The sequence below is a fragment of the Gymnodraco acuticeps genome, unplaced genomic scaffold (assembly GCF_902827175.1).
Source record: "Gymnodraco acuticeps unplaced genomic scaffold, fGymAcu1.1, whole genome shotgun sequence".
Taxonomy (NCBI): domain Eukaryota; kingdom Metazoa; phylum Chordata; class Actinopteri; order Perciformes; family Bathydraconidae; genus Gymnodraco; species Gymnodraco acuticeps.
This window is the reverse complement of record NW_022991154.1, coordinates 4,021,228-4,031,381: the sequence shown is the minus strand read 5'-3', so window position 1 is coordinate 4,031,381 and position 10,154 is coordinate 4,021,228. Positions and strand designations below refer to the sequence as shown.

Sequence of the window (10,154 nt, the reverse complement as noted above, 5' to 3'; positions counted from 1 at the left end):
GGGGACCTTGGAGCCACACTTGAAACCCCGCTGGCATGAGCATCTTGACGCAATGACACATGCCTATAACTGCACACAGCATGATTCAACGGGTTACACACCATACTACCTGATGTTTGGGAGACATCCTAGGCTCCCAGTGGACCTGATTTTTGGGCTTTCCACCGCAAGTGAGCCACGTGGATACAGTGATTATGTCCAAATTCTGTACGACAGTCTGTCACAGGCATATGCACAGGCTAATCAAACCTCTCGGCATGCTAAGGCTCAACAGAAAAAGCACTATGACAGAAAAGCAAAGGGTCAAGTCTTCATACCGGGGGATAGAGTCCTTGTCAAAGTATGTCATGTGGAGGGAAGGCAGAAACTGGGAGACAGATGGGAGGTACGTCCATACATTGTGGTGAAGAAACAACTCAACACACCTGTATATGTGATACGATTGGAGGACAGCGAGAGAGAGAGAGGGTGGTGCACCGCAACCTCCTCACACAGTGTATGTTCCTTCCAGTGGAACGAGTCAGTGAAGTGATGGGAGAAGAGGTTGAATCGGATGCAGCAGAGGACTGTGAGATCGATCATACAGAGGAAGTTGAGGAGAATGTGGGACCTGGGACACCAGTGGTACACGATGAGCCCAAACAAATGGAGGAAGTGGATGAAGGAGATGAGGAAAGTACGACTGTGAGTGACACCAAATCACTTGACAAGGCTCCTAGGAGAAATCCACCAAGAAATCGGTGTGCCCCGAAGAGACAGTCATGTGAGTCACAAGTCCTGAGTTCGGAAGAGGACCAGAGGAGGAGAGAAAGGGGATGGAAGTTGTGGCAAAGGGCCAAAGCAAGTAGAGAAGCAGGACAGGGGTGACACAATCAAGCCACAACATTCTGACTGTTAAAATGTATAACACGCACACATTTTATAAGACAATCATACATACAGAAAGGTTATTTGTTTCTCTTTAACTGTTTAAATTGTTTGTGCTACATGGCCTTTGTTGTATTTAGTTTGGCCTGATGGCTGGGACGCCATGAATTAAAGAAGGGGTAGATGTAAGGTAACAGCCTTGACAGGCCACTAGGTGTTGTTGTTGCGCAGCAAATTGTTGTTTTTTGTCCATTGTGGGACACCGTATTTCTCTTTTTGTTCTGGGTGCGGCCGCCATCTTGGCGCTAATGTTTATATTCACTCCGCAAAAGGTGAGCAGTGTTAATGGCGGCAAATATTGTACACATTATTATGTTAAAAACGTCCAAACATTCCATTTAATTAATGGGTTAGTTTAAATGTTTATTTACCCGTTTGTGTATGTTTGGGAGTGAGATGTTTATGTTTTGTCTGTTCATTTGGTTATTGTATTGGTTAGCATGTAGCTAATGCGCTAATGTTTATATTCACTCCGCAAAAGGTGTGTCAGAAGAGCTGCCATTGTGAAGAATAAATCGCTACTCAGCGTCTCCACCGCAATCCGATCTGCTGTGTCCTGTTTTCCACCCCTCTGCATAACATCCCATCACCAATAACAAACACAACGCAGAGTCCCATGGTGTTCAGAGAAGCTACGGGACATTTGGGTTACATGTACATTAGCATAATGACTAGCTAGCCGCTAGCTGCTAACTGCCACCTCGTTAATATCAATCCATCATAATAACAAATCATTACCATGCTGTCATGAACGTGCGGTGCTGTTACGTGTACGCAAATTGACGTGAACGAGCATTTTGGTTAAAGTTGCGCATGCGCTATGAGCACACATACGGGTACTTCTCAGGCATGCCGGGTAATCTGTGACGTTTCGCTCTCTCAAAAGTTGGGCCATTTTATCATCATGCGCTAATGAGCAACTCTCATAGGAATGAATGAGGTTCCGATAATCAAAAAAATCAGCTCCTAAATTCTAACCCGATCTCCTATTCCTTGACCTCTGAGTGAAACGTCATGGGGTTAAGGGATAGTGGATAGGAGAATTCAAAAGGACTTAGGAGAAGAGACTGCAGTACTTTAGAGAATCCGAATGCACTTTCACTATCCGACGTGTTTATGATGCGCCAGCGGACTTCATAAATGTGCGTCTGCTGAACTACAACTTTCCGAAAGTGGACTACTATAAGCGCATCATTAATAAGCGCTGTTATTGTGTTGTTTTATGCTTTATGAACGTGTGCAACAGCGAACAGTATGTTGTTCATTAAGGTTGAAATTAAAACAAATAAGTAAAGTGAAAGAAAATCGTTGTCACATTGATAATTGTTGCTCACACTCATCTCACCCTCCTGGCAACATACAACACAATTGATGGCAACCGTGTTAGACCTACACATGTATTGCTGTACATATCACCATTCTTAAGTTTATAACATGTTGAATTAAAATATGGCCAAAAGTCTCAATTACATTTGTAGCTGTATTGGCTTATTGATGTGTTATGGGACAAAATAGTTGTTTGCCCAAAGATATTACTATCAAATGACCACAGGCCCAACACTGTTGCACTCAATGAATAACCAAGAATCACCCAGCTGAATAGTATGTTGCTCAATTACCCTATTAGTGTCCTATATAAGAGCAGGTGGGCAGTATCACTGTTTCAGAGCAAAATGGCAGAAATGGAGCTTGTGGCTGCTGTGTTGCAAAACAACAGAGAAAATATTCAGAGGAGGAGAGCACGACTGCAGAGGCTGGCAGTGTGTTTACAAAGGGTAAGTGGATTATGATACTGGTTTTAATGATAGATTACAGAGCATGCTTACATTGCACATACTATCAAGAGTATAGCTGAAACTGTTCCTGTATATTTCATGTGTTTCTGTGTACCTGGGTGAAGTTAGCTTTGAGGGCTTTCTGACAGAAAATTGTCTTATGGTTTAGCCAACAAACATATTTCCAGTATTGGTTATTTATAGCAAACTTGAAGGCTATCTCCTCCCATGTGCTTGCCTTACACAACAAATATGCATCATTATTTAAAAAAGAAAAGAAAAGGAAAGCCACAATATTGATGTATTTCAACCTTTTACTATTACACCTCTCCTCCTCCTACAGGAGAGGATCAACACCTACACCAACCTCAACCACCATGTCCCTGTGGTAGAGATCTATATGGATCAGTCCAAAGATCTTCGATTTGATTACCGCCTGTCGAGGGAATCCATCGAGGCCCTGATGACCCTTCTCAGGAGGGAGAAGACCCATGGCTGGGTTCAGCATGTGGAGGTCCTTCTGGTGGTCTACTGGCTGGCACATGGGTTGTCTTATTCTGTTGTCTCCAGGGTCTTTGATGTGCCCAAGACCACAGTTTTCAATATTGTCCACAGGATGTGTGAGGCAATATTGTGTCTGTTGGAGAAGGTCATCCATTTCCCCACACAGGCACATTGTGCTGAAGTTGGCAATGGCTTTCGTCACCTTGCCAACAGCCCAGCCTTCAGACACTGTGTGGGAGCTATACATGGATGCCACATCCGCATCAAGGCTTCCAATAGCCCCCATGCCCAGGATTACCTGAACAGGAAGCTGTTCTTCTCTGTCCAGCTTCAGGGAATCTGTGACAGCTTTGGCAAATTCCTGGACATTTTTGTTGGCTTCCCTGGTTCGGTCCACGACACCAGGGTGCTCAGGAACAGTCCAGTGTTTGTGAGGGGCTGTTACCCACCAGCTGGCCATTACATTGTGGGGGATGGAGGTTACCCGTGCCTGAGGGAACCTCTTAACCTCATCACACCGTACCGGGAACCGTTGAGGGGTAGAGTGGAGGCGCGCTTCAACCGACACCATGCCAGAGCCCGATCGGTTATAGAGAGGGCTTTTGGGATGATGAAGGCACGGTGGAGAGGGATCTTCTTCAAGGCCCTGGAAGTGGATCACAGCTTTTCCCCCACGGTGATAGCAGTGTGTGCAGTGCTCCACAACATCTGCCTCACTGCTGGAGACATCCTGGAGCCAACTGAGGGAGAGGATCCAGTGCCGCTACCTCCACAGGGACCTGTGCAGAGGGATGAACATGCTAGTCAGCACTATAGGGACGGACTGGCAGCACACGTGTCAGCCCCACATCAGTGTCCTCCACACCTAAATGACCATGACTATTTCCTTATATAGTAAGTATATTAATGGCTTTCTTAAATCATTCATTTTTTTTAATATGCAATCATTCCCCATGAATACATGTTACTAATGCACGTTATTGTGTCTCTTGCGGTGCAGGTTGCTTGGATTGTTGCTACTCCTGCTGCAGCAGCATTTTCCAGTTGGAAGCAACTAAGCTCCATCTTTTTCGTTGATGTTCACCCCGTTATGTTGTATTTTTGTCATGTTTATTTGTACATACGACATCTATTGCACGTCTGTCCGTCCTGGGAGAGGGATCCCTGCTCTGTTGCTCTCCCTGAGGTTTCTTCCATTTTTCCCCCTGTTAAAAGGTTTTTTTTGGGGAGTTGTTCCTCATTGGCTGCAAGGATCTAAGGACAGAGGGTGTCGTACACTGTACACATTAGAAAGCCCCCTGAGGCAAGTTTTTGGTTGTTAAATAAACATTTGGCTGATACATTTCACTGGAGTGGGTCTGTTATTTTGCATTCAGTGTTTGTCATTGCACAACACTCATTTGCATTTATAGCACAAATATTGTTGAAAGTAACTGTTGTATTTTATTTGAAAAAGCTGCTATGACATGTGGTGCTTTTGGCCTATTTTCCCTTTTATGTAAATTGCTTGTTTATTGAAGCACTGTCTCTGAGTGTTATCCAAATCATCAACTGAAGAACTCCACTTTAGTGTTTTACAACAACAACATTTATTTATTTTTATCTTTCACAAGCTCTGCTATTAAAGCAACAAGTCGCTCATTTTGCTCATAGAGAGCAGCATCACGGGCCTCGTCCTTCGCTGCCTGCTTTTTTAGGAAGGCCAAAACGCTGTTTCTTCGCCTTGGCCTTTTGGTCGGTGGTTGGGAGCTGGTGGAGGGCATGGGCTCCTCCTCACTGCTGAGGGACACTTGCGAAGGCCCTTCTCCAGCAGAGGTGGAGGCCTCAGCAGCAGAGTTGGAGGCCTCAGCAGCAGAGTTGGAGGCCTCAGCAGCAGAGGTGGAGGCCTCAGCAGCAGAGTTGGAGGCCTCAGCAGAGGTGGAGGCCTCAGCAGCAGTCTGGCCATGGCTTGACATCGGGCATGAGGCAATTAGGCTGGGAGGCTGAATTGATGGCCTTCCCCCAATTGCCTCATGCATAGCCTCAAACCATGGCCAGGTAGCTGCTGAGGCCTCTCCCCTGTCTGTTCCTGTCCCAGTTGGGGGATTCTTTAACTCCTATTGACAACACAGATAACAGACTGTTAGTTAAAGGGCAGTGAGGGCAAAATTACATTACATTACATTGCATTTAGCTGACTCTTTTATCCAAAGCGACTTACAATAAGTAAGAAGATACAAGCTTGAAGAAAACAGAATCATATAAGTACATCAGGTTTCATAGAGCTAAAACACTTCAAGTGCTACTCAACTGGCTTTAGACAAGCCAGTCCTTTGTTAGTATATAAGAGCTTTGTTAGTATTTAAATGCAGAGCATACAAAAATGTGTACTAATGATAAATGTGTAATTGCTTACGCCTTAAAAGTTAAAAAGTGTAAGCAACTAAGCAAATTCACATTTTAATATAGGAGGCTGGGGTTGCCAGTTTAAGTCTGTAACATAATATCTACAAACAATAACCCACCACAGTGCCCAGCCATGTGATTTGCTTTACCTTGTATTTTGTTTTTAAGTTGTCCCATTTCTTTGACGCCTGTGGACCAGTCACTTGGCCCTCCAGACCCATCTCTTTAACAACCTGCCTTTAGTTTAATTATCTCAATTCACCATGCACATTTAGTAAAACATTTGATCAGACAAATATAGGTACTTACTCCCAGGCTGATTTGGCAGCATTTCTTTTGGCACTGAACATGTGCTCCATTTTAACCCTTGCGCTAATCAGGGCAAGGGTTTCAGCATCTGTGACTGAAATAAATACATCATATTAGGCTTGCATGGTACAACGCTGGAAACTAAGAATTAAATCGCCTAATGCAAACTGAGCATAAAGGTTTTAGTACGATGTTAACTTTACCTGGATAATTACACAGTAGTCGTTTCATATAAGCATGTTGCCAAGTTATGGCTTAAGAATGTAAAAGCTTAAGAGAGCAGCGGTAACTTACATGATCTTCGTTTTTCAGTCATGATCGGTTGTTTCCGTGAACGGCTGACTGTTGTGTGACGGCAAATGCTGCGGCTGCAATGCATTGTGGGGCAGCATTTTCTCCTCTCCTTTCGGTTAGGGAGGTCCAGTGGTTCCTAAGCTAAAGGAGGTTATAATAAAGGAAGTTTGAAACCTCCTTTCCTTTCATTTGGAGAATTGGAACGGCACTTATCATGGCTGCCAGTGACGTACTTCCGGGTCATTTCACTTGGTTAGGAAGGTTCCTAAGCTAAATGGACTATTGGAATGCAACCCTGTTCTTATTATACATCCATGGTCACTACCCGATCCGTCCCCCTGCCCGATCGGTACTGCGCATGTGCGAGATGGTCCGCCATATTGGACAACTCCGGACGGCAACTCAAGATGGACACTTGACACAGTGGCTTTTAGCAAAGCTCAAAAATAAAACGAGAGAGAGATGAGTTATTGTTATTACAACGTGACTTCACTATTATTTAACAACTCTTTTTATTGGGTTCTTTTATTTGGGGTTAAGTACATTGTCAGAATAAGTGAGAAATGTATTTAACTTCTGTTAGACAGCTATATGCCATACATTTTTACATACATTCACAGTCAATATTTATTCAGTATGATAGCTTGCCGCTAACTTCCGGAGAACTATTGAGAGGATCTGCGGCTAGCAGTCTATGGTTGAAGCATAATAGACCGTTTGTGATGGACTTTTGAAGGTAAGAAGACGTTTAAAGATTTATATTGCGGATATTATCAGAACATCTGAATCAAATTAACTACACATGTGTATTAAAGGATGTTAGTGGATTATCCCTTCAATCAGTATATTTAACGTTTACAGATAACAGATTAGGCTAGGATGCCGGATAAAGTTAGCAACACACGTTAACCATGAACAGCCTATTAATCCGTTCTCCTGATGTTATTTCCTCCAACGTTGTGGAATTAGAGAAAAGGGGCTTCTTAACGTGCTTTTATCCGGGGTGGAGGGAGTTACATATTAGTGAAATATAACATTGGGGCGTGTGATTGTAGTGGGTGGAGGTGGTGAAATGAGGATATCCATTTTGGAGTTCAAGCTAGTATAATATAGTTAACGTTACACAATAATAAGGAAGAGAGCTATTTTTGTGATACATCGCTATTGATATGGATTTAGAGTGGATATTTGAGACTTCTAAACAGTAAACAGAAACATAACTTATGGGTGAGTGTTTTTAGCAGAGTCATATTATGTCTTTGTGATTCTGTTGATTATTACCTGTCTGTATTATGTTGCAGCTCAGCTGATTTTGGATTGATGGCAAAGGGAGAGGGACTTAAGTGAGAGTGAACACACAAGGTAAGTTTAAAATAGGTCAGCAATTTCCCATCCTATAGGTTGCTAGATGTATCTAACCCTTTCTCCTGTCTCCTTCTTTCAGCACAAGAACCCCAGGGGGATTCAATGGAGCCTGAAGACCTGCAATGAGACCCTCACCCTGAGTCTCACCTCCCAGAGTTCTGCAAGCCTCTCCCTGTTCCTTATTTTTGATTCTATAACACATAGGTGTGAGCAAGCTCTCTGATTGGTCAATAGGCGTGTTTGATTCCACGATCAAAGAACGGTCAAATAGAACGTGCCTTTTCACAACAAGTCAGTATCCCTCCGCGTCTGAGAAAAACGGTATACCCTTGGCCTGAAAAGCAAACTGCTTGCAGTTTGCTTTTCGAACTGGAACAAGAAAGCAGCGGAGAAGTAACGGGGCAGAAACCCTCCTTTTTACGTTACGAAACAAACTTCCAAACATAATATGGAAACATTTAAGATTAACTTCAACCTCCGGGGGGGTCTTACTGTGGAGGACTGGATTGAGGAGTGCCTAGAAAAAAAAGCACCTAAACGACAACATGCAGAGCTACGTGAAGAGCAGGTAGACCAACTGGAAAAGTACCACAATTCAAAAGCTAACTGCAAACTGGAACAAGAAAGCAGTGGAGAAGTAGTGGTTTCCATAGCGACACACAGCCGTTACATTGTTACATTGTCTCTCGTTGGAAAATCGTTAGCTACAAAATGTCAGATTTTATAGTTAATTTTGATTTGTTGGGGGGCCTCAGTATGGATGAATGGTTGGACATGGACACAGACCACAAAACCAACGAAAGATTTGCGGCTGTTTCAACTGACGAGCTGAGTGCGTTGGAAAAAAGTCGCAACGAAAAGAGTACATTGGCGTAAACTACCTGGGCTGTCAAATGTCTCAAAGCGTTCTTAAAAACCCAGGAGAAAATGGTGGATTTCGGAACAGTGTCCAAGCCTGAGCTAAACAGCTTACTTCGCCAGTTTTATGGAAGTGTTAGAAACACTAAGGGCCAGCAGTACGCTATTAGTACCTATGTCAGTTTGAGAGCTGGGATCAACCGCTTCGTTAATGACCCTCCGTACAGCCGGGCATGGTGTTTGATGAAAGACAATGAGTTTACCACCTCAAATAACGTGTTCTCCGGACTCATCAAGTCACTCAGAAGGGCTGGGCAGGACAAAACTGAACACCATCCCGCTATCACCAACGAGGACCTCGAAATCCTGAGGAAGTCCCGGGCCATGGACCCAAACACACCACGGGGCCTCCTCAACAAGGTAATAATAATAATAGCATAATAATAGCTACTTTATTGATCCGCAAGGAAATTGTTTTTACAGTAGACATTTCCTACATTACATTACAGGTGTGGTTCGATATCCAACTGCATTTCGGAAGAAGGGGAAAGGAGGGCCTGAGGAAACTCACTCCACAATCTTTCGTTGTTAAACGAGATTCTGCAGGTGAGTTGATCAAACACGCATTAAGCCTACAAGCTTTTATTATTATCAGGCTATTATTATTATTATTGTTCTTATTATATTGTTCTTATTATTATTATTATTATTATTTCATCATTGTTATTATCTTTGTTGTTGCTTCATAAGGTCAAACTTGCCTAACATTCGTTTTTTTTTTTTAATTATCCTTAAGGCACCAAATATGTGACGATGGCATTTAACGAGGAAACTAAAAATCACAAATGCCACAACGACAGGGAGCGCCAGAACAGGAGAGGGGCAATGTTTGAGGAGCCGGGCAATGCCCTTTGCCCAGTAGCTTCGTTCGAGGCCTACCTATCAACACTGCCCGAATCAGCAAAGGCTTTCTACCACCATCCAAGGAAGTCGGTGAAGCCTGGGGATGCGGTGTGGTATAGCATGGAGCCCTTGGGGGTGAACAGCCTGGGGTCCATGATGACCCGCATTAGTGAAGAGGCTGGCACTACGCGTTACACAAACCATTGCGTCAGAAGCACCTGCATACAGCGGCTGGCGGAGGCAGGGTTGGAGTATGGAGTCAGATTTGGGTCAATATTCTAGCGCGTAAAACAAGATACTCACGAGCGGAAAATGTGCTTTTACACGCGCATAAAATGACCCTCGCGCGCAGATTAAACCCCCGCGAGCGGCTCTGCGCCCGCGAGCGGCTCTGCGCTCGCTCGCGAGAGAGACAGCCCTCTTGCTTGCTCGCGGGAGTGTCAGCCTTGCGGAGTCTGTCTACGCGCGCGTGAAAAGTTTCTGGCACTTTGGGGCGGAGCCACTGGACTTTGATTGACAGCTGCCAGGAAACCCGGGGTTGCCAGGTTTGATAAATGCCTGAACTACCAAGAGCCGAGCAGTGACGGCAGGAAAATCTAGGTGCGTACAGCCATAGATATATATATATAAACACTAGATGACTCACCCGCGCTGCTGGCCAATGGAGACCGACGTTGCCACTTGGCCGCCATCTTGCTACAGGCAGTTCTCTCATTCATAACATTATGGTTTACTATTTAAATAACCATAGCTTGCTCAATTTTCAACCAATTTTCAAACGGTTTGGTTTTTTATAAACATCAAAGATGTAGTTATGATACTGTATACTTATAG

General features: G+C 44.0%; 2 protein-coding genes across 2 annotated transcripts; both read left to right on the top strand.

Moving 5' to 3' along the window:
• The first annotated feature begins 2,638 nt into the window (after positions 1-2,638).
• LOC117560574 (protein ALP1-like) lies at positions 2,639-4,369 on the top strand. Its single transcript, XM_034237497.1, has 2 exons — positions 2,639-4,100; positions 4,207-4,369. Coding segments are annotated over exons 1-2 (999 nt in total). The 5' UTR covers positions 2,639-3,102; the 3' UTR covers positions 4,208-4,369.
• A 3,133-nt stretch (positions 4,370-7,502) lies between these two features.
• LOC117560592 (zinc finger MYM-type protein 4-like) lies at positions 7,503-9,618 on the top strand. The gene is made up of 4 exons (XM_034237519.1): positions 7,503-7,556; positions 7,639-8,837; positions 8,927-9,023; positions 9,214-9,618. The coding sequence occupies exons 2-4, from the start codon at positions 8,487-8,489 to the stop codon at positions 9,600-9,602; spliced, it is 837 nt and encodes a 278-aa protein (XP_034093410.1). The 5' UTR covers positions 7,503-7,556; positions 7,639-8,486; the 3' UTR covers positions 9,603-9,618.
• The last annotated feature ends 536 nt before the right edge of the window (positions 9,619-10,154 follow it).